The sequence below is a fragment of the Balaenoptera borealis genome (assembly GCF_965194805.1).
Source record: "Balaenoptera borealis genome assembly, chromosome: 7".
Classification (NCBI taxonomy): Eukaryota; Metazoa; Chordata; class Mammalia; order Artiodactyla; family Balaenopteridae; genus Balaenoptera; species Balaenoptera borealis.
In genome coordinates, this window is record NC_138864.1 from 4,484,773 (window position 1) to 4,509,075 (window position 24,303).

At 47.3% G+C, this 24,303-nt stretch overlaps 1 protein-coding gene across 1 annotated transcript in view; it reads left to right on the top strand.

The window, feature by feature from the left end:
* ABCA13 (ATP binding cassette subfamily A member 13) overlaps positions 1–24,303 on the top strand; it is a gene marked incomplete at its 5' end in the record, with an annotated part of 336,636 nt that overhangs the window by 30,774 nt on the left and 281,559 nt on the right. Inside the window, 13 exon segments of the mRNA XM_082400416.1 lie at positions 5,443–5,512; positions 5,516–5,597; positions 8,804–8,832; positions 10,064–10,251; positions 12,333–12,463; positions 14,487–14,641; positions 17,191–17,195; positions 17,197–17,260; positions 17,262–17,354; positions 19,411–19,610; positions 21,985–22,112; positions 22,770–22,870; positions 23,107–23,343. Of these exon segments, the coding sequence (XP_082256542.1) occupies positions 5,443–5,512; positions 5,516–5,597; positions 8,804–8,832; positions 10,064–10,251; positions 12,333–12,463; positions 14,487–14,641; positions 17,191–17,195; positions 17,197–17,260; positions 17,262–17,354; positions 19,411–19,610; positions 21,985–22,112; positions 22,770–22,870; positions 23,107–23,343 (1,483 nt within the window).

A 24,303-nucleotide genomic window follows, 5' to 3' on the forward strand; every position in this document is an offset into this window, starting at 1 on the left:
TTTTTTTGTTTTTCTTTTCAGTTCTACTGGTTTTTGCTTCATTTACTTCAGAGCTCTGGTATAAGTGCATACACATTAGGATTGTTAAATCTTTTTCATATTGACTCATTTATCATGATATAATTTTATCCAATTATCTCTATTATACATCATGCATACAGCACATTATATATGCAATGTGTCATGTAAAATACAATATACACATTACATTACATCCATTATATAAAATATTATATTATAATGCATAATACATAATATATTATAAAGTGATATATAATCTTTTTATCCCTGGTTGTATTTCTCTGAAGTCTACTGTTGATATTTACATAAGTACTGTAGCTTTCTTTTGATTAGTGTTATATGATATCTCTTTTTCCATCTTTTTTACTTTTTGGCTATCCGTTTCTTTATATTTAAAATTTAAACAGCATATAGTTGGTTCTTTCTTTATTATTCAGTCTGACAATCTTTGCCTTTTAGTGTTTAGACCAGTTATTTTTAATATATTGGATTTACATTTTGCACTTGTTTTCTACTTTTGCCATCTCTTTTGTACTCCTATTGTCCTCTTTGTTGCCTTTGTTTATGTAAATTGAATATTTCTTATTCTTTAATGTTTCTCTACTATTGACTTATGAACTATACCTTTTGTTGTATTTTTCTAATGGTTTATGCAATTTCATACTAGTGTACATGTATCTGTAGGAGTCATTCCTAGAAGCAGAACTGCAGGTCAAGTGGTAAATACATTTTTTATCTTAATGGCCTTTTCCAAATGCTCCTATATGGGGATTGTAATATATTGCACTCTATCTTCCAAAATATGAGGCTATCTCTTTCTCTAGTATGGCCAATAGAGGGTCTTGTCCAAGTTTTAGATTTCTGCCAATCTGATTTCTCATTAATTTCTTGATGAGAAATGATATAACAGTGCAGTTTTAATTGCATTTTTCTCATTATGGGGGATGTTGAACCTATTTTCATATCTCTGTGTACAATTTATACTTACTTTCCTGTGAAATATCTTTCATGTCCTTTGTCAATTTTTCTCTCGTTTATTATTTTTCTTCTTGATTTCTAGAGACTCTTTACATATTAGGGAGTTAAACCCTTTATCTGTGACATGAGTTGTAAATATTCTTTCTGGAGTTTGTCATTTATTATTTGACTTTGCTCATTTTTTTAACTTTCATTTTGAAATAATTATAGATGCAAAGGAAGTTGTTAAATAGTACATCAAGTTCAGCTTCTTCAAATAGTGAGATCTTATATAACTATAGGACAATATCAAAACAGGCAATGGGGGCTTCCCTGGTGGCCCAGTGGTTAAGACTCTGTGCTTCCAATGCAGGAGGCCTGGGTTTGACCCCTCGTCAGGGAACTAGATCCCACATGCATGCCACAACTAAGAGTTTGAATGCCGCAACTAAGGAGCCCGCAAGCCACAACTAAGGCCCAGCACAACCAAATAAATAAATAAATAAAATATTAAAAACAACAATAACAACAAAAACAGGCAATGGACATTGGTACAATACTGGTAAGTAGACTGCAGGTCTTATTTCCCCAGCCTACCCTGAAAACAAACACAGGAGCTCTTCAATTTGGGGACTGGCTTGGAAATCCCTGGTGAGAATTGAGCAGGGGAAACCAAGAGGGTGCTGGGGACAGAGACTCTGAAGTTCCATTAAGCATGTGTAGCCAGTGTGTCTGGTCTGGAGTTTGGATTAAAAAAAAAATAGATCTAAAGAATGTCCCAAAGACTTCTTGTTTGCTTTCTTCTTTCCTCAGATAGGAGTTCCTCAAACTTTGCCTCTCTTTTAAACCCTAGACTTATTACAGGTTTCAAAAGCCTTTACATCCTTGCAAGCACCTGCCCTGAGTTACAGGTGGGCAGTGAAGGTGGGGTCTGGCTGGCCTTACTGGCCACAAGGCAGCTGTGGGGAACCCAAGACAGCGTTCTTAGGAAAATTATTTTTACATTTAGATCTGGTTGTCTTAAGAAATAATTCTAATTCTGTAAGAACTTGTCTCATTTGTAAACCAATAAGAAAAATTAGCACAGCTTATCATAGAAACAATAATCATATTGCTTTAGCTTTCTTTGCTTATTCCTGCAGCTCTTATGCTGAAAATGTGTCTGTCCCAGAATCAGCTATATTATTACTGCCCTTTATTCTTCTTTAAAGAGAGCTGGGAGCTGGACTCTGTGCTAATTTACACAGATTCCCTCTGCTGACCCTCCGACAACCCTATTAGGTGGCTCATGTTATGATCCCATTTTAAAGATGACTTTCCAAGGGAGACATTGCTTGAGAAGCATTTTGGTTCTGGGGGACCCTCACTGGGCCTCCGTTTCCTCATCTGCAGACTGAGGGAGGGCCCTGAGCAACTCCTCCCACCTCTGCTGTCCTCAGGTCCTTCACTGAAATCGCACAGGGGTTGCTGGATGGTTCCTGGCCCTTTGAGAGTCTGGTCTCCTACTGGTCTGAGGGCCACCAGACCAGTAGGAGACCTTTTCTTGTCTTCCTGCATCAGATCTTCTTTGTCCCCCTCTTCCATTCACGGCTCCTCCCATACCAGGCAGGGAGCAATGTCTCCTGATAAAAAGACCACAGAAAGGGACTCAGGAAGGAGGAAACTGGTCTCCACCCAAAACCTATTACAGCACTGGGATTTCCCTGGGGCTGCAGAATTCATTCTCTCTCTCTCTCTCTCTCTCTCTCTCTCACACACACACACACACACACACACACACACATTTAATCCAGGATTTTCTATGTATTGTTTTCTGCTATAAACACTTCTCATGTTAGTAATAGTTCATAACTGGTCTTAAGGACAAATTGAGGTAATTTTGGAATAATAATTAGAAAAATAACATAAAACCAGGTCGTTATTACAGGGAAACTCCCCTTGAATTACATCAGTCTCTATGATCTGGTGATTCTGTGGTTCCCGGGGGGAGATCAGGTGTGGGTGAGGCAGGAGAGTGCTGTCCACAGCCTCCAGGGGTCATTTTTATCCTTTAATCCGAGGCCACAACAGAAGTAATAACTGATTCCTTCTGCTTTTGGAATTCTGAGCCACTCATGGTGAAGACCACACTTTAAACAGTGAGATTTCCGTCAAGTGTAACCAGTGCTGGGCTATCAGGGCCTAGCCCTGGCTCTGCCCTATCCAGCCCCTTGCTTTTGGGAAATTCATGTTGATTCTCTGGGCCTCATCTCTTCATCTCTGAGTGGACTGACCTGAGAGGCATTGAATTTATTTTATTCGTCACTAAACCCTTGTTGACCCTCCTTTACTTCCTTATAGGTGGTGACAGTCTCTGGTGGGGGGGGGGGATGATGCAGCTTTGCTTTTCTTCGGTGGTGGATTTACCTGTTGACAACTCTTCCTTCAGTCACCGTGTGTGGAAATTTGTAAAATAAAGGGTTTGGGAGTTTTAAAAAATCTCATGGGTTCTATAATCTTTTAATCAAGAAAAATTTCCCCCTTTTTTTCCTCTTGGATATGCTAAATGTAACTGGACACCGACTTTCTTTAACAGGCTTTCAGCAACTTGTGAAATGATTCCCTATTTTATTTTAAATCAGTGTTTTCTTTCTGATTAAGATAAGTCCCCACTGAATTTGAGATCAGACGTAGACATGGTAGATAGTGTTGATTTTCAAGGTCGTGAGAACGTTTTCTCTTGTTTACTAGAAAAGAAATCTTTTCCCCCCATACATGATATGTATAAAGTTAAGAAAAAACATAGCAATTTAATCATCACATTCCATTAGAATTACATAATGTTTTTAAAATAAAAATTCACCCCAGTATATTTTAAAGGTCGAGTTGGCTTTATTGAATGATTCATGAATCAGGTAGCTTCCCATCTAGTAGGTAGAGGGGCTCCAAAGGGCTACAGAAAGGGAGAGGTTTTTAAAGGCAAGACAAGGAAGCCACAAACAAATAAGATTATTTTAGGCTTAGGTCACCCACCTGTGTCAGGGACAGAAGGGGCCTATGTGGCAAATTATCCTTCTTTGGAGGGTGGAAGGGATTACCTCTTTGGTGCTGATCAGAACATTTCACACCGCCCAGGGTTATATTCCTGGGGAAGGCCGTAACTGCAGTTAGGTTAGGTATTAAGTCTTGGTTTTAGCACAGGGGACTACATCCAGGGCCTGTCATTTCTTTTCTAACAGTGTGCCTTTCCCCACACCATGGGGTGAGCGCAGGATCGCCTGTACTAGAACCACTAGGGGGCGTGGGTTAAAATGCAGGGTCCTGGACAGGCTCCAGGCAGCGGGTGGGAGGTGAGGCTGAGAGTCTGTATCTTCACAGGCTCCCTCAGTGGTCCATCAGCCCACTCGAGTCTGACTCTCTCTGCAGGAGTCTGTTTCCAGGAGCCCCATTTTTAAAGACAAAAGGAAATCCTTTCACAAGCATGTGCTGTTATGCGTTTACCTCTTCTCCTAGAACTGGACATTTACTTTGTGCCTACATCTTGCTCTTTTAGATCACTGCTCTGATGGACATTATTGTTTACACATTTCACATTTACTAGTGTCTTCTAGTAGTCAAATTACTCAAAGCTAAAATAAAATTAAAGGCAACAAAACCAAACCAAACCTGGAGTGGATGTTTCTTACAAATTCGATAAAGGGAAGCTGCGTTTCAAGCGTGAGAAGACAGGGAACATCCCAGCAGAAAACGGGGCCTCGGCCTTGACCAGCCAGCATGGGTGGCACCCCCTCCTGCTTGCCAGCCTGTGTGACCGAGCCTGACTTCTGTCCTTGGTGTCCAGATGACCGCGAACTCGGGTCTTGGCAACACCCCGGCTTCTGCCCCCCAACTGACCGCTCACAGGGAGGTGCCCCCAGACCCTCCCTGGACGTCCCCCAAGGGTCCCTCTGCCTGACACCCTGTCTTCCCCATGCCGTGGCGGGGGGCGACCCACCCTCCCTCCACTGCAGACTTTCCTGCTCACTCCCCATCTCACCGCGGTTGACTGTCCTTGGGGCCTCGACCCAACGGCATTTGTAATAACGAGGCGTCACTGGGGACTCGTCCCGTTCCCTCCGTATGCAGGGCCCCTGTTCACTGCTGGGTTGGCTCCCAGCACCTTGTTCAGGGGAAGTGGTATAATATGTGTTGAATAAGTGAAAAAGATGAAGTGACTAGTAAACATATTAAATGGTTGAGCCTCACAGATAATAAAGCGATTGAGGACAACTTTCTAATTTTAAATTGGCCACAGTTTTTTAAAATGACAAATTCCATTCTGGACGAAGATACAGTAAAGTGGGCTGTTGGAGTTTTGGTGGAAGTGTACATGGGCACAGGGTTAGTTGAGAACACTTTGGCCTTGGGTGTGAAGAACCTTAAACGCTGAGGAAACTTGTGCCTGTAGAAGAGTTCTACTCGGGTATTTACTCCAATTCTTTAAAGTTCTTCTAGGTTCCCAACTGCAGCTGGAGCTCACAAGAAAGTTGATGACCTGGCCTTCTTAAAGGAGGTATAGGACCTCGCCCAGGAAGTTTATGAAATGATGGACAAGGCGAGAAACTTACAAAAACTTTGGGTAGAAAGATCCAAGACCCTAGGCAAGTAAATCTCTGAAACTCTCCACCCCATCCCTGGTCACAGGCTTAGGTGGGGCCCCGTGAGGCCGTGACAACACAGGATGTCTGTAAAATCCTGTTCATGTTTCATACCCCCTCCAGCGGCCATCGCTGTGGGTCTTAGAAAAAGCCACCCACCTCCAGGGACGAGGCCCGGCACCTGGGGCAGGTTGGGAGCCTGGGCTGCATTTCCGCTCCCTCCTTCACAGCCCTGGGGCACAACCTTCAGAGGGGCTGCAGCCCTTCCCCCTTGTCTCCGAGGGTCCAGGGCCCCTCCTTCCACTGGTCCTTCTCCTTCTCTTTCTTCTGTTGCTAACGTCCTTTCTCGCTCCCTCTTCCTCTGTGTTTAAAATCTGTCCCCAGGTGTCACACACACAAACACACACACACACAGAGACACACAGACACAGACAGACACACAGACACACATACACACACAGACACAGATACAAACACACACACAGACAGAAACACAGACAGACACAGACATATGCACACAGATACACAGACAGACACAGAGACACACACAGACACACACACATGCACAGAGACACGCACACACTTCCGATTCCTTTCCTCCTCCCTGTAGACTTGGTTGGTCTTTCTTTGTTAGTAACACTGTGATTCTGGCCTCATGATTAGCTTGCTTTGATGACAGACCTTTTGGATTATTGGGCTGCATTATTTCTGTTCACGATGAAGCATGTCTACAGTCTAGGTCAACTCTTCTTTGTAAATCCCCAGTAAAGAAAGTTCAGTGGATATAGGTTTTGACGAGCTGGGTTGACAAGTGGAGAAGCCTGGCCCTCAGAGGGGCAGCTCACTGCCTGTCTTCACACAGCCAGGTTAATACCTACAGACTTCATCAATAAACCGGGGCACAGCGATCCTGTCCTTTCCTTTTTTTTTTTTTGTTTTCTTAACACTACCCCATCTACAGCACCCAGAAAAATACAGGACATTCAGTTAAATGTGAATTTCAGGTAAACAACAGATAACATTTTACTGTAAGTATGTCCCAAATATTACATACTTAAAGTAAACATGTAAATGGGCATCTTATGTTTTCATTTGCTAGATTGGCAACCCTAAGTACCCACCTCGAATTTATATATATATATATATATATATATATTTTTTTTTTTTTTTCCCATGGAATATATACAAGAAAATAGAATGAAGCATTTGGCAGAAAATACAGAAAGAGCTCTTCAGAGGAGATAATAAACATTATGTGTTATTCCTAAGAGAGGAAGCAGCGCCTTTGTCCAGGGTGGACCGCTTTGTCCACAATGGACCCAAATGCAACAACAAAAAACCAGAGTAGCTTAAACACCCAAGGATGGGTTTCTTATATGAGGTGCTGTCATGGGGTCATTCTACTTTCATAAAATTTTTTCCAGCGAGGTTTCCAGCGTTCTGTTAGAGGGGGAGCTAATGTCTTGAGGTGAAGACCCCACTTGATTTTCAGTTTGCTGCTGTCTGAGCCGTTTCCCATGGTTTATGTGTAAAAGGAAACCGCCTCTGCTCACAGCACTTCTGGCACCAAATGTGTGGGTTCTCCAAACCAGGCGACTTCCCAGTTCTCGTGGACCCCAACTGGGTGTCCTGTGACTTAATCCGGTTCTAACAGACCCCGTAGCTGAGGCCTCAGCCCCACAAGGCTGCTCTCACTGCAGTCCAATAGCAAGGAGTGGGTGCCCGGGGTCTCCACACTTCAGTCCAGCTTGGCTGTAAATCGGGGGTTCTCACAACTCTTCCTCAGGTCCTGTGATTTGTTAGAATGATTCACAGAATTCAGGGAAACACTTTACTTGCTATTAGCGGTTTATCATAAAGGCTACAAATGAACAGCGAGATGAGCAAGTTACAGGGCAGGGTCTGGAGGGTCCCGGGGCTCAGGGCGTCTGTCCCTCTGGACGTGGTGTGTGGATGTGGTCACCAGCTAGAGGCTCTCTGAAGCCATCATTTCGTGTTTTTGTGGAGGTTCCATTAGGTAGGCGTGACTGGTTAGATCACTGGTGATACACTGCATCTCCAGCCCCTCTCCACTCCCTGGAGGTCGGGGTTGGGGGGTGGGAGATGAAAGTTCCAACTCTAATTGTTACTGACCTGGGCTCTTGGACTCTTCAGTCAATAGGAATGGACAAGGGGCCAGGTGAGAAACCCAGGCAAGGCTTTACTGGGGCTTCTGCTGCACCAGGGAGAGCGAGAGCAAGTAACCAATGCCCTTGCTCGCTCCCGTTGGCGGGGGCAGGAGTGGTGAGTTGGTCACTTAAATGTGGTGAGGGTGGAGGCAGGTGCTGGGGTCGGGCCAGCAGGGATGCTTGGGTGGTCTACCCACCCCCTTGGTGGTGCCCTGCACAGGGATTTTGTGCGGGACCCTGCTTTTGCTCCTGACACCTCTGAAGCGGCAGCTTGGTTTTGGCCTTTCTGTATCTTGTTCATATTTGCCCCAACTGTGCAGGCGTGCAGTTATTTTTAGTCCCTTATAGTTTCTTTGTATCTGTTGCTCCAGGAGACGTTGGTGCAGGTGCAAGCACTGCAGCAAAGGTCCCAGGTCCCAGCCTGTCTCAGAACTGAAGCCATCTGGGGGCCCCAGCCCCAAGCATGTCATTAGCGTTCAGAGGCACTCTTGTCACTTGGTAGATTTCAAGAGCCTTAGAAGCTCTCCTGTAGGGAACAAGGACTAGTATAAAAAGAGATGCTCCTGTCTCACCCATCCCTCAGGAAATGATGAGAGTTTAGGAGCCTGTGTTAGGAACTGAGAGCAGAGACCAACATACATTTCTTATTTTATCACAACCGGATTCCAAATATAATCTGAAAAATCATATTTTCACTTTTCTCTCCCTCTTTAACTTTTTTCTTTCATTGTTTTTCTTTATTTTCCTTTCACTCTCTCTATCCTGTCCAGAATGCTCACAATGCCTGTGTATTAGAGATTGATAAGATAATAAACACTTTTTGGCAAATTGTTGAAATTTGGCTTACTAGTTAAATCATTTTCCAGGAATTTACTTAATGTGTTTTGGAAGTCGAAAGTGACTGTTTCCTTCAGATTTATTCTTCGGTTTTGTGTAATCAAGACTCTGTGATCGTCCATTTGATTTTGGAACTAGAATAGCTGCTCGGCACATGCTTTCTGGTTGCCGACTGAACTAATACCTCTGACATCTTTATTGTAGATTCTTCTTGTGGCTCCAGTTTTTTAACAGTGAGTATTTTAACAAAAGTTTGAAACTTAATCTTCAGAGACATAGTGGTGTCAACTGAAAAAAAATGCACGACCTAAAGGTTGAGAATTACATTTTATTTGTTGGATTTTCTGAGGACTTAAGCCCGGGACACAAAATCTCTGATCGCTCTGAGGGACTCCTCTGAAGAGGTCAGGGGGGAGCCAGGATGTATAGGAGTTTTTGCACCAAAAACCAGGTAGTCAGAGCATCAAAAGAGTACTGTAAATTAAAGAAAAAACAAGCATCTTAAGTGAACAAACTCAGCACTTTTCTATGTATGGGAAGATGCAAGAGTCTGGGCTCGCTGAAATCATTCCTTGGATATGCGCCTCAGCTACCTGTGGTCAGTGTCCTGCTTTTCTCCATGCAACACCCCTTGTTTACTGATACGACAGGCAACATTTTTCATCCACAATGGTTAAGTTCAAAACATTGATTTTAACTTATTTTTCAAACATGTCTTTTTAATGCTTTGATTGTTAGTAACACTGTGTAGAAGCTGTATTTGAGACAACCAGAATCACTCAAGAGATGAATGAGTGATGAAAGACGAGTTTTACTTTTCTCAAGTAAGGCTCTGGGTTTAGAAAAGCAGAGGGTGGGCATTGAGGCCGGGTGTGGGTGGGTGACCCAGAGAGAGTGGCTTTAGAAGACAGGCATGCGGTCCACCTGATCTCATTAGGTTGGAGATTCCTGTGTTTGGCACAAACCTTTGACTAGCGTTAGGCACACAGCCTTCAGTTAAGGCACTAATTATTGATGGGGGGACGTTTTGCTTTCCCAGGGGCATTTGACAATGTCTGGACATATTTTTGGTGTCATGGTGGGGACAGAGGAGGGATTTTTGTGTAGACGGAAGTACTCAGTTATATCAGTCTTGACTGTGTTCAGCTGCAATAACAGAAAAACCCCAAATAACAGTAGCTGTTCCAGTTTTGTCCAGATATGAACAGTTTATCATTTATTTACAAAATCTATCTCAAAATCTTAGAAATTGGTTCAGCTTGTTACAAAAACAGACCTCTACCTCTCTTCTCCTGTCCAAACTTCCACAAAATTTGAAAAACCAACCTAACAGAGTAATTTTAAAATCGAGTCTTTTCAAAATCGTGACCTACTAGGCACAACTCTGGACTCCAGGGGTTCTGCGTTCTCACAGGTTTTGCAGCCCTGCCTCCCCATCATCTACCTGGTGTTTTGCTCTATCAGATGGATCTCAGTAAGACTGAGGAGGTGATCGCCAAGCTGGAGAGTCTTCACCGGCAGCCCCCCGTCTGGGATTTTCTACTTTTACTGCCAAGACTCTATGCAAACAATGTCCATGTTGAAGACGGCTGGCCTCCTCGGGGGAGGACACGTACTCCGCTGGGTTCTGAGGTAAATGAAAACGAGAAATATAACTAATTACAGGTGATTTGGTTTTTCCTCCTCACTTTTTAATGGGAAAATATTTCTCTGAGTGATTGATACAAGAAAACCATGCAGAATGATGTCACCTGAAAATGGCTGGACCCTTGCATCTCCACGCCTGCCCCTCATCTCCCTGTATAAATATTTTACGTTAAGTGCAGTGATGTTCAGGGCATGTGCTCCCTGATTTTAAAAAATTAACATTATATCATTAATGTTTCCTATGTCCTGATAGTCTTCAGATGATCATTATCAGTATAACTCTCCATTTTGATAAGGTATCATAGACTGCAATTTTCTTGATAACTTATAACTGGTCTTTGGTTGTTTCTAAGTTTTTCATTATTAGAGATGTGACATGAACATGATACTTTAGTTTCTTAGTAAAACCTGCTGCAGTGTCCCCAAATATTACCCAGAATTGCTAACTCAGTTCTTTCTGCTGCGGTTCAGTGAGCAGCACGTTCGTCTCCTTCAATGGACCTGACCCCACGTTACCCAGGGGTGACCTTTGAGATGACCCCTTCCCCTGGTGGGTTTCCCACATTTTAATAACATGGTCTTTTTGTTCTCCAGTTGAACTCTTTTGTGTAAACCTGTTGTATGAATATGGTGTTTTATTAGTAAAAGTTGAGATTCTTTCCAGATTTTTAACTGTTACTTGTTTTATCTGCCATCAGTGGGAGCGGCCAACACCACCCCCAGGCCAGGGTGAGAGGGGTCCCTGCTCCAAAGGGGGCCCTACTCTGGCCTCTGCAGCAGCCACGGCTCAGGAAGCCCATGGGGCAAGGGAATGTGTCCACAGAGCCCCCCACCCTGGAGCTCCCTGCCCTCAGGTCTAGAGCCCACCGAGGGCAGCTCTCTTCACTGGAGTGTGCACCCAAGGCCCGGGGTGTCCAGCGGCAGCTGCTGGCAGGAGTGTGGATGGTGCTCGCATGTGCAGGCCGAGTGTCCACACATGTACACGAGGACTTTGAGGTGCAGACAGAGCTGGGGGGCAGGCTGGGGAGGGGTCGGCTTTGGGACCAGGACTCCCACCCCTGGCGCGTTACATTCTGAGGATCAGAACATTCTGAAGTTGAACAGGGCTTCGCAATTTGTTATGAAGGTGTGTGTGCCAACATGGGACAGCGGGGCATAGTTGACATGTGTTGGTTTGATTTATAACGTGAATATTTGTATGTGGTTGGTGTGCTTCCCTTGGCCTCTTGCCCTGAGCCCTGGGCTGTCAGCAGTAGATACGAGAGCCCGAGGGCCCCCATCAGAGCAAGACAGCCTTTGAAATTAGAAGGTATTGGTGGTAGTTGTTGAGCCACATAAGCTCCAGCATTAATTGTATTTCTACATTTTACGTTGGTGGCACAAGTATCAAGAAAGTCCGCGTTCATAGAGATTAAGCATTTGCACGTGGAACCAGGTTCCAGAAGCATTCTGTTATCTAGGGAGACCCTTCCCTACACAGGGATGTGCTTCCTCAGCGAGAAGTGCCAGAAAATAGCCTGTTTGAAGCACAACTTATGCATTACTGGTGTTGCAAAGAACTAGACATGTTCCCACTTGGATTGAACGGATTTTCTAATTTACAAGTTTCATTGTAATTAGTTATAAGATATTGATTCTTAGGAAACAGAATTAACACTGTAGACATGTGGGCTCCCTTGTTCTGTGAAGCAGTGTGAAAACAAGTGACTGAAGCCTTGACACAGCCAGAGGCGGGGGGTGCGGGGGGAGGACAGTGGGGGGAGGGGGAGGGAGAGGGGCGCCGCAGCAGGTGCCCCACCCCGCCCCGAGTGTCAGGCTGAGAGTGGGAACTTGGAGCCAGCAGGCTGCTGCGCACAGGTTTCTCTGAGGGGACGGCGTTTTGTGCCCGTCGGCTGCCCGGGTGAACACAGGAGAGCACTTATCTTTCGTGTCTGGTTCCTGGTCCAGGGACTCAGGGTCGCACTGACAGCCCCGGGAGTGGGGAGTGCGGACGTGTGAGTTGCAGCCATGTCCTGCGCGGGGCTGGGCGGGTCACGGGGATGCCACCTGTGTTGCTGATGGTGCTCTCCTTCTGCTTTGCTTCTAGTTCCTTATCAGCTCTGGAACATTTAGACTGGCCGCCAGTCAGCCTCACCTTTTCCAGGGTCTCTGAAATGGTGCTGCATGTGGCCATTTCGGCGCTGGTATTTCTGCAGGAGAACGGAGCAGCGGCCATGGGTATGGGTGTCTTCACAGCTGTTATTATGACATTTCACTGTTGGCACTGGTTAAATTCATCGGCAGCCACCACAGAGCTAAAATGCTGTCCAGAGGAATGATTTAATTAAAATATCAACTGCAAGAAAGAATTGGTTGTTTCTGTTTGTAAAAGATAGACCTAGACTGAAAATTTGGGAATCAGAGCAATCTGACTTTCTACCATTGTCGAAATTCTGCAGTCACTGCAAATAAAAATGTTATTTATAATTTAAAAATAGCTGATTTTAAAGTTCTTGGACTTGATGTTCTCTAAGCATAGACCTGTCACTGGTTCTTTGATTTTCATCTATCCTCCCTTCTGAACTCGTATTACTGAATTCCTATGAGGAAGAAAGATTTGAAAATCAATAAGGCCAGTGAGAGGAGGCAGGTGATGTGGATTTAGAAAGCCCTCAACTGAATAGACAGCCTTTCCACAGGGGAAGGTGGGATTGCTTAGCTCTATTCTTGACCCAGGTATCCTTTCTTTCTTTTTTCATTAAATATTCATTTTATTTTATCTTACTGACAAATAAAATTTTATATATTTAAAGTGTACAATGTGATGATTTGATATATGCACACGCTGTGAAATGATTACCAAAACCAAGCTAATTAAAACATCCATCACTTCACATTGTTGCCTTTCTCGGGTGATGATGATCTCTGAGTCAATCTCAAGTGTCCCATGGGGTGTTACTAACTGTAATCAAGAGTGCTGTGCAGGAGACTTCCAGAACTTCATCATCTGAAACTGAAGGTCTGCGCTATGGCCAGTGTCCCCGGCCTGGCACCCCGGCACACACAGGAAATGCTAGTTTTAATCTCAGAACCAGTCCTTTTCCCCAGCCGGGATTCCCGGGTCCCCCACTTCACCACCTCCCCGGAGTTCCCCGTGACTGCGCCTTGTCTGTTGCCCTCTCAGCCTTAATTTCAGGGCACATGGGGTCACGCAGCAGCAGGTGGGTTTGCGGTGCTGGCACGCGTAGCGCTTAGCTGATGGTTGTTGAGTCGTGATCTGAAACCACCTCGAGCTGGATGTTCAGATGAAGGTCCCCCTTGGAATTTATGTGCTTTTAGGTTCGCAGTTGCCAGGCCACACTCACCAGAGATCATACGACCTTGGATGTCTCGGATGTGTATTCTGGGCGTGCCACCTCTTCATGGCATTGCTGGGTTGCTTGGGAAGCTTTATGAGTTTTATATCTTGATTAACTCTGTTAGGGGAAACTTTTCCTTTGGTTTTAAATAGTTTTTATAAATATGGTTTTAAAGACTCCACAGTATGTTATGCTATAAATATACCGTAATTTATCCTTTCTTCCCAGTGCTAGACACTGAGCTGGTTTTCAATATTTAATCAGTATAAAAGCAATGCAATAACATTGTGGTACATGACTTTTCCCTCAGGCACCTTATTAGGTTTCTTGAGATAGATTTTTAAAAAATAAAATTATTGGGTTCAATAATGTGAATTTCATATATTTCTTGAGCTATGTTATCAAATTAGCCTCTAGAAATTTGCAGTCATTTATGTCTGGAAGCATGTGTCATGTCACCACACTATAGCATCCCATATCAGCTTCTGTTTGCTTTTCCTGTTCGACAGTCCAAATGGCCTTTGGTCTGCATTTGCCTTTCCATTCGAAGTGGAGAAGACATCATTTTTTGAATGACTTTTGACCTGTGACAGTGTTTTTTTAATAAATTTATTTATTTATTTGTTTTTATTTTTGGCTGTGTTGGGTCTTTGTGCACGGGCTTTCTCTAGTTGCAGCGAGTGGTGTGCAGGCTTCTCATTGTGGTGGCTTCTCTTGTTGTGGAGCACGGGCTCTAGAGCGCAGGCTCAGTAGTTGTGGCACACGGGCTTAGTTGCTCCGCGGCATGTGGGAATCTTCCTGGGCCAGGGATCGAACCTGTGTCCCCTGCATTGGCAGGCAGATTCCCACCCAGTGCGCCACCAGGGAAGCCCGTGTGACAGTGTTATAGCAGCTGGCAGTATAAATCACTGGTTGTCTTGCAGAGTCAGGATACAGCCTGTCCTTGAACGAGCTGGTGTGGGACCCACAGAAGGTTCAGGCTGACCTGAAATCCCGATTCGGTTTTGATGACCTTCACGCAGAACGAATCCTGAATTATTCCGCTGAACTACAGGAGGTGCACGTGCTCGACAGCTTCTCAGTCTTGGGGTTTCTCTCGAAGCGACCCCAGAACCTGCTCCTGGGGCTGCAGGACAGGAGTTTCTTTATCGAACCTTGGCTTCTTTGACACAGCAGCCGCTGCTGTGTCTGGCCTTTCTACACGTGCTCCTTCCCTTTTACCTGTCGTGTTATCCCTGCCTCAAAGGCAGTTTGGAAGTAACAGGGCACCTTACTGCTCTCAGCAGCAGCAGGGGAGAATTCAGGCCCTGAGGGTGGGAAATTCTGGAGGCCAGTCGGGGACCAGATGGGGCGGGGGCACGAGAGGACTGCTTTCCAGGCAAAGAGACACTTGGGGAGCAGAGGTGGAGGTCCTCGGGGCAGCTGGGGTCACCAGATTTGAGTCTCACTCTCCAAACTAAAATCAGGGCGTCGGGTCAGACCAGCTGACCCTCTAGACCCTGCTCGCTGCTGCTCCCGAGGGTCCGCAGGCCCTCAGCTGACGTCCCTTTAGTCACCTGGTGCATCCGTGGACACTTCTGCTTCGTGTGGGGCAGGACGCAAGCACGGCACACCTGTCTCCCTTCCCTGCACAAACCGTCCCGCGAGACCCCCTTCCCACCTCAGGGGGACGCCCCGGGTCAGGGTCGAGGTCCTGAATGTCTGGGGGAGACCCAGGCCCTCCCGCTGGGCTCGGGGTCTGCACTCAGGACGTGGATTTTGGTCGCGTCTCAGGGTTCCCACGACCTGGTGCTTCCCCGACAGCACTTTTGGGTGCAGACTGAGGCTTTCCACCTCTGGGCTCCAGGCCGGGGCTCTTGGTCTGGGGTTAGAAGTTGGCTCCCCTCCCCCGATGCACTGCTGACTCCTGGGCTGCCGTGGGGTTTGGAAAGACCCTCCTGCCGGGCAGGCTGTAGCCTTGGCTGCTGTATAAGGAGTTTGATGTCTCCGTCTCACACCTGGTGCAATTTTATTAACCATCTACTTCCTGTCGGGCTTGGAACTGTGACCCTGGAGTTTCTCACGGGTGCTTTTGTAGGTGGGATGTGAAACCCCAGTCGGCTGACTTCTACTCCAGTTTTCTCCGCACTTTGTGACCTGTTTTCTCATTATTTTTAGGGTATAGTTTGAGTCAAACTATGTAAAACTTTTATCTTAGAAGGGTAACTATTTTGAGATTGGAATTACAGGAAAACGATCAGGAAATACCATGGAGTGTCCACAGAGCTCCGTGGACATCATGTATCACAGGTGTGTCTTCTACGGCTGCTGTAACAAACGACCGCCCAGGAAGGAGTCAAGGGGTCTGCATAGCTGTGTCCCTTCTGGAGCCTCCCAGGCAGGCATCGTTTTCTTGCCTCTTCCGGTTTCTAGAGGCAACTGCTTTCAGTGGCTTGTGGCCCCTTCCCATCCTCAGAACCCGTCATGGCTGGTTGAGTTTTTCTCACAATGCATCACCCTGACTTTCAGGACCCTCATAGTTTCCTCAGGTCGTTGGGATGATCCGGGATAATCTCATCTCAGGTCGGCAGATGGGCCCCTGTAATTCCACCTGCAACCTCACGGCCTTCCTGCCAGGCGACATGATACATTAACAGGTTCTGGGGATTCACACGGGAGAGTCTCTGGGGGGCCACCACCTGCCTTCCTACGGCATCAGCGTGGGTCCCCCCAGTCCTGCCCGACTCCAGGCCCTGCTGCTCCCAGCCTGCCTGGGGTCTCTGCATCTGCTGCCCTGGGACGGGGTGTCTTCCCACTGAGTGTCCTCAGACAGACAGCTCGGGTCCTGAGGACAGGGACAGGGCCATATTTCTCTGACAGGTCACGTGGTATTGCTAAGTGTTTTGTGTTTTTTTTTTAATTAAAGAACAAAAGAAAATACAGAGACCACGAGGGACTCTGTGGCTTTGTGCCTCGATAGTCACAGGGAATAGTTTTAATCTGGATCCTGAAGGAAACTACAGAGGGAACGAATCAGGCTTCGATGCTTTGTGATCGTTGCCGCCAATGGGATTTCTGAAAGATGACGCCACAATTGTAAAACTCTGTAATAGAGGAACATGGTTTCTTCCAACATGAACGTAAGTATTTTTATGGAGCCGTATTAGAGAAGTTCATTTACAGAAATAAAGGAGGTTTGGTTTCAAAATATTAAGCAATTTCTGACTCACAGCTCCAATTTGAACCCTTCCAACTTCATCCATCTTTGATAATTAGAAAAGAAAATGTTTTTGGCAAAGCAAATTTGTTAGTCCAAGGTATCAGTTAAACTGGGCCGGCCCATGGTTGCCTTTGGCCCGAGAGTGGAGATAAACAGTATCTGAAACCATCCCCAAGTCCTGGAGAAACATCAGTTCTCCTGAAAAAATGTCATCAACTTATTCCTTAACTCCAAAGTCCTCCCTTCCAGGCAGATTCACATGGACGTTATCACTCTATCACCCTGTTACGACTTCAGTCAAGCAAATGTCGGAGCTTTTTCTTTGGCAAGATTGTGGTGTTATTAGGAGAGAAACATCCCAGGAAAGAAGACCCTTGATTTCTAAATATTTTCCGTATCGTTGCCAGATTCCCAGACAGTTCACTGGGGCGGATGCTGTGTTCAGCCTTGTCCGGCTCCCATGAGGATGAAGAGGAAGGGGGGGGGTCACCCTGTAGACTGCGACCCCAGGTGGTCAGGGGCCAGAAACTACCTGCTCTGCGCCATCAGCCAGCTGCACCTCTGCAAACAGGTGCCGCCCCACAGCAGACACCTGTGTCGTGGCGTGTCCGGACCCTGCACTTTCCTCCTGCATCTTTCCCTGCTTGATTTTATTTGTTTGTTTGTTTATTTATTTATCTTTTGGATTTTTTTTCCTGAGTTTGACTTTTTTAAAAAAAATTTTAATTGAAGCATAGTTGATTTCCAATATCGTGTTAGTTTCAGGTGTGCAGTGCAGTGATTCAGTTATACACACACACACACACACACACACATATATCTATTCCTTTGCAGATTCTCTTCCATTATAGGGTCTTACAAAATATTGAGTATAGTTCCCTGTGCTCTACAGTAGGTCCTTGTTGGTGATTTTATTTATTTTAATTTAATTTAATTTTATACACTTAACATGAGATCTACTCTCTCACTGATTTTCAAGTGTCCAACACAGCACTGCTGACTACAGCACAGGCCGTATAACACAGCCCCAGACCCGGCGCATCTTGCTAACTGAAGCGTTACAGGGGCCAGTCCATTCATTCCGCGCCCCCGCCGCGACATTCACTCTCTGACTTCACGTCCTTCCCGGGGAGAAGCGTGAGGAGCCCCGCAGGCTGGACACCACGTGCACCTTCTCCACGTGCATCTGCCGGCCTCGGCTCACTGGGGACTCAACACAGCCGGTACCAGAGAGGCCCTCTTTATTGATTTATTTTTAATTTTTATTTTTTATTGAAGTATAGTTGATTTCCAATGTTAATTTCTGCTGTACAGCAAGGTGATTCAGTTCTACGTATATATATATATTCATTTTCATCTTCTTTTCCATTATGGTTTATCATAGGATATTGAATATAGTTCCCTGTGCTCTACAGCAGGACCCTGTTGTTTATCCATCCTGTATGCAGTCGTCACAAAGTCCCTCTCGGACTTAAACATCACCTGGCAATTGCAAGAACCATAATCTATTTTTGGCATGTGCGATTTCCACTGGGCTCCTTTGACGCCCTCCTTGGGCATTTGGTGCAGGGATTCGGTACCCCTGGGCACTGGGTGCCGACGGGCCTGCCCCTTCACTCTGGTTTTGATAAGCCCTCTGCTTGAACAGTGACTGTAATATAAAGGGAAACTGTCTTCCCGGGGACGCTGGTGTGTGCGGAGTGCCAGAGTGCTCACACAGCCAGGGGCCTCAGAACCGCGGGGCCCTGGCTGGTTCACAGCTTTCTGCTTTTGGAGAGGCCGGGGAGGGGTGTGAGGTAGAGGCCTGTGACCATCGCCCCCCCTTCACTTTACTGGGCACTGCGTTTCTCATCACATGTTTTCTCAAAGAACACACCTCTTTACCTCTTTTCCTAACATGTCTCACTGGTAAAGGTCAAACTCTCAAATAACGGATAAACGTCCTTAAAAAAAAATACAGGTCTGACTGTCCACTTGGAGGCACTAAATTTATCTGGTGCTAAATGATCGAGGGACAGCATCGCGCTGACCAGCAGCGGCACGGTCAGTGGAAGCCCTGGCCGTGCGTTTTGTCTGGGTGGCGAGCTCGTGGTGACGGGAAAGCTGTTCAGGGCACATCCCTGTTCACCATGCATCTCCCACAGGCTCAGTTTGGGCAGGAAGGACCTGTTTTGGTGTAATGTTGACAATCCACAATATGAATTGCCTTTAGTATCCCCAAGTTCATGACATGAAATGGTACTTGGTAACTGTGTATTAATTATGATAGAATTCTAAGGCATATGAATATACTTATGCTATCCCATGTCAGTTTAGTTTTTAAGGTATATTTCACTTGTTTAGAAACGTATGTTATCACCTTCTCTTTTGAAAATGGGAAGGGGGGAAGGAAAGAGAGAAATGGGACCAACAAAAAAGTTGCATGCACCCATCGTTGCAATTTGTAATCTTTAATTTCTGAGTAGAAATTAAAGCATAATACAATTGTCAACAGCTGTTTCAATCTGCCAGCCACATAAAAATGGGCCCTCTGTCACCTAGAATGGTTTGTTACTATTTCTTAACTAAACACTATTATTTCCAGTTTATTACTGTTGGTAACAATGTTCTTGTTTCTCAGTGTGCAGGTGTTTGACCAGTGGCAGAAGGGCAGCCTCTTCCAGAGGGTCCTGGCGGGGACTGGCCACGGGCTGGAGGCTCTGGGGACTCAGTCTGGGGAGGGGAGCCAGCCCTGTACGGTGGTGGGAGCTTTGCAGGCTGCCCTTCTCCTCCTGAATGACAGTGTGGCAGTCGATGGCCCCCAAGGCAGCCACACACCTACCAGGATGTAAGGCACATTTCCTGGTGGATCGTCCATTAGGCTAGACAACCCTGATTTTAAAGTGTGCACGACAAGACTGTTAGGAATGCATTCCATGTAGCCCCGGTTAGACAACGAACTGCTAGTTATTAGCAACTGGAAAGTACAAGGCTTGCATTGTGGACCCTGGTAGGACTGTTTGCAGCAATCTGGATGCCTGTCCAGATGTTGAAAGCAATCGAATGAGGGCACGATGTTTGAGAGGGTTTTCAGATTGTGGACCTTAGGTCTTCACGTCTTTGACATTCATTTAAAAATGAACAAAGACAGTTTAAAGGTCCTTTCCTGTAAGGAACTACTTGTTTTCCTATTTATTTAAACTTTTTGTGTAGTTGACATGTTTACATAAGGTCCAGAAATATTTGAGAAGTAGGAAAGGTGGGACGTGTGTTTTTATTTTTAAGGTACCGAGACCGACTCACCCACACGGTGGAGTCTAGGGCAACACGGGGTCTGTTTCTTCAGTAGATGTGGCTGTTTGTAGTAACTTGATGATTCTTAGTAAACTCCTGAAGTTAAGGCTTTCCTTGGAAGAGGACAGTAAGATTCCTTCATATTGTCACAAAAAGGTTCATTTCAAACTGTGGGTCATAGAAACTCTTGCTCCCTGTATGGTGTGGAGAGGGAGTTGTGATGTACGGATTGTACGGAGCTGTACGTATGGGGTTTTTAACGACACACTTAACAGCGGTAACTGAAAACACTGCCGACCCTTTTTCTTTTTCTGAAACCCAGTTAAGAAGCAGGGCGTTTGTTGCTTTTGAAGAGATTACCCGGGGCACATGGGGGCCGTGGCGGGGGTGGCAGCGCGGCTCCCCGCGGGCCAAGGGCACTGAGGAGGGGTTGCGGGCAGCCGGCCGCAGACGTCTGCAGGATTAGCTGGAGAAAGGACGGGGTACACTGTTCTGTCACACGAGAGCTGCACGTGCAGCACAGTGCGGGGGGCGGGGCGTGGGCGTTGAAGGCTTCCCTGCTTGGTTACCCGTTTGGGAGCTGTTTTAAAGTAACATCTCTGTTACTTAACACACAGTAGTAGAGACGCCACGTCAGGTCCCCTGGACGATCCTACACACCTCCAGCACGTCCTGGCCCTTCCGCCCTGGGTCCCGCTGGGACCCCCATAGACCAGGAGCCCCAGGGACCCTCCCCGTCTCTTGGCTCCTCGGGGATCAGGGGCATCAGTGGCCACGTCCTGCTCTAAGTACCAAGGCCACTCGCAGGCGTCCTCTTCCCGATCCTGACCTGGAGTTGGAGGGACGTGACCCCCCTCCGGTCATCCCGTCCGGCTGCGTTCAGGGGACCGCCCATCAGGGGGCAGGAGTCTGGTCGGAGCCGGGCAGCCTGGACCCTGCCACGCCGTCCGGACGCTGAAGTGCTCTTGAAACACACTTCCGTATAAAATATTTCCTGATAACCGCAGTTTTCGTGGCAAATATATATATATATATTTTATATATACATTTATTTATTTATTTATTCGTTTATTTTTTGGCTGTGTTGGGTCTTCGTTGCTCCCGGGCTTTCTCTAGTTGCGGTGAGCGGGGGCTACTCTTTGTTGTGGTGCACGGGCTTCTCATTGCGGTGGCTTCTCTTGCTGTGGAGCATGGGCTCTAGGCATGTGGGCTTCAGTAGTTGTGGCACAGGGGCTCAGTAGTTGTGGCTCACAGGCTCTAGAGCGCAGGCTCAGTAGTTGCAGCTCATGGGCTTAGTTGCTCCGCGACATGTGGGATCTTCCCCGACCAGGGCTCAAACCCGTGTCCCCTGCACTGGCAGGTGGATTCTTAACCACTGCGCCACCAGGGAAGTCCAAGAGCTCCAACTTTGTTTCTTCCAAATAGTCATAAATCGTCAGATGTTTCCAAAAGATTGGTTAAACCCTCCATTACTCACCTGCACCACCACTGACTCAAGTTACTCTCGTCTTTGTGTTCTGAATTCCCATTTACATTTGGATCCATTTCTGGATTTCTCTGTTCTGTCCCCTCATCTCTCTACCTCGGGGTCATACCATGAACCATAATCATGGCAAATATTTTTAAATCTCACCTGGAACTTTATCCTAACCCTCGCCTCTTCTACCCACTACTTGGGATATACGTTTCTGTTTTGGGGTAAAGAGAGTGTTTAATCCATATTCAGTACCTGCAAGAATCCCCAAATCAGAGGATTCAAGCGATACGACCTGTCAAGAACCTGGTTCTGTGTACGTGGGGAACGTGGGACTTTGGTCTGTGAAGTCCCAAAGTTGTGGGATATTTTCCTGTGAGTGGAATTTTTGTTTCCCAAGGAGGCATATTGAACTGCTTCCCGTTACATTTCATTTATTTATTTCTGCCCTCAGATTACTGCACCTGCAGAAATTGCAGCGCGTCCTTTGGGAGCTGCCCCCATGGCCGGCCCTGATGAGACTGCTGCAGCTCGACGGGGCTCTCGGGAGTGTGGTGGCCCAGCATCTACACCTTGTCCAAGGTAAACTAGCTCCAGGGTTATTTGTCCCCAACTCAAATCACGGGAACATGGGAGCGACTGGAACGCAGGCTCGAAGCCGCCCGTCAGGTCTGGAGGTGACGTATGGGCGTGCGTACATATTGGTGCTTGGCGATGGTGCCCAGGGATGTTTCAAATCCAGCACATCCGGGCTGAACGAATAGCGTGTCACCGTGGGGACCACATCCTGCTGTTCCGTCAGCCGGCCTGGGGCCTGGACAGGCTCTTTTCTGCCGTCCCATCCGCTCCCCATCCTCTGCCCACTCCCTGCCCCTCGGCATCCGTGGGGATAGCAGGTCCCCCTCGTCCGCCCTGATGCCTTTCCTTGACTGACGGTGGCTGCAGTCCCAGGAGGTGGCTGTCTGCACTCTGCTGCTTCCCACGGTGGAAGGAGGAAGCGAGATGTCTGATGGAGCTGCCGCCTGAGGCTCGTGCATCTGCAGAAAGAGGAGCCGGAGTTGGGTGACTTCGTCAGGCCCCTCCCTCGGGGGGACGTGAAGTGTCTGATAGCAAGTCCAGAGGCTGACCGGCCGGCTGCCAGGATTCAGCCTCTCAATTCACGGCCACGTGAGGGAGGGGTCAGGCGTGGAGCAGCTGGCCGGGGGTGAATGGTAACCCGTCTGTCTGTCCATCCTACAGAAATCCTCATCTGCCTGGCGACATTTGCTAAGGACTCTCGACCCGCTGGGCCTGGCCAGTCGAAACTAGAAAAGGACGTACTTTTTGGGGAGTTAAAACAGGTAAAGCACAGCAAAGGATCATAAGTAAGCAACTGGGATAGAACACTCCAGATGCTCAGGCAGTATTTCTTTTTGCTCTTGTTATGAATGGTGCTAGTGTAATAAAGAGAACAGGCAGTTTTTGAAGAACTTTGTTTTCTTTTGAAGCTCTGATTTCTGTTTGCGGGACTCTGGCTCTCAGGGAGCTATGTCAGCCCCTCTCCTTGTGGCCCCTCAGGCTCTCGTTTGTCTTTTAGCTGCGGATGAAGAAGAACGCCACTGGTCTGTGCCTGAACGGACGCTTGTCCCAAACGGAAGCTCCCCTGCGTCCCGGGACCGCCAGCAACCGGTGGGGGGGGGTCCGTGGGGGACTGGGCTGTGGTCACCACTCCTCCAGTGAGGCCAGTGCTTTACATAAGCTGCTTGAGTCACTGGAGGATGCGGTGAGTATCCACCATCTGGTCTCTTCCGGGCACTGGGGGCTCATTTCTGAGGTGGATTCACCAAAGATGCTCACACTGGAGGCTGGATAACCAACTTAGGTTGGTTATCACCAAGGGACGACCCCACAGCTCGGCGGGTAGTTCTGCTGGTTCTACCAGACCCCTCCCTCGTAGCTGCGGGACTCTGGGTACGCAGCTGGGGTACCGGGGGCGGGGGGGCCGGGCGGAGCTGGTCCTGTCTCCTCCGAGTCCCAGGCTCTCTCCATCCTTGTGGCCTGTCCGTGCGATCCCCCAGCAGCCCGGGGATCCCAGGCGAGAGAGGGGTTGGGAGCCGCCTCTCAGAAAGGGGCTGTGTCCCTCCTTCTGCAGCGTGTTGGTTAACAGGGGCCCCAGCCCAGCCTCGATGAGCCATGGGGGGCGGTTACAGGGTCGTGGTGCTGGGACGTCTGCCCCACTGGGGTCAGGTGGGGGACAGGCCAACACAGACGGGCTTGACGCCTGGGTGCTCTCTGCTTTATGGCTGCCTGAGGCTGTATGTGGGGTCTGTTCACCTGAACAAAGACTCAAGTCCAGGACCAGGACCAGGTGGTCCCAGGCATATGGGGCACAGTTCAAAGGGACCCCCAGCTGAGTAAGAACAGGTAAAAGCTGCATCACAGACGCCCACAGCTTCATTGCTTTATGTACCACAAGCAAAGTTCTCTCTGCCTTTTAAGGGTCATCATTTGCAAGAGGTCGTTACTGGGCCCACAAATATGCCAGTTTCAACACGGGAAGACGCCCCGGGCTGGCAGGACCTGGGGGCACGGCTGTTGGAAGTGAGCCTGCCCAGCGCTCGGCTTCTGTGGCTGCCGGGAGCCAAGGTCTCCCCCCACGACTGTACGGACTGGCTTTTCTCCGCGGCGTAAGTACCTGTTGGATGGAACTCTTCCGAACAATGGGAAACCAAGAGGACTCCAACCGCTTCCTTCTCTACTCGAGAGACAGATCAACATAGTGTATTCTATTTCT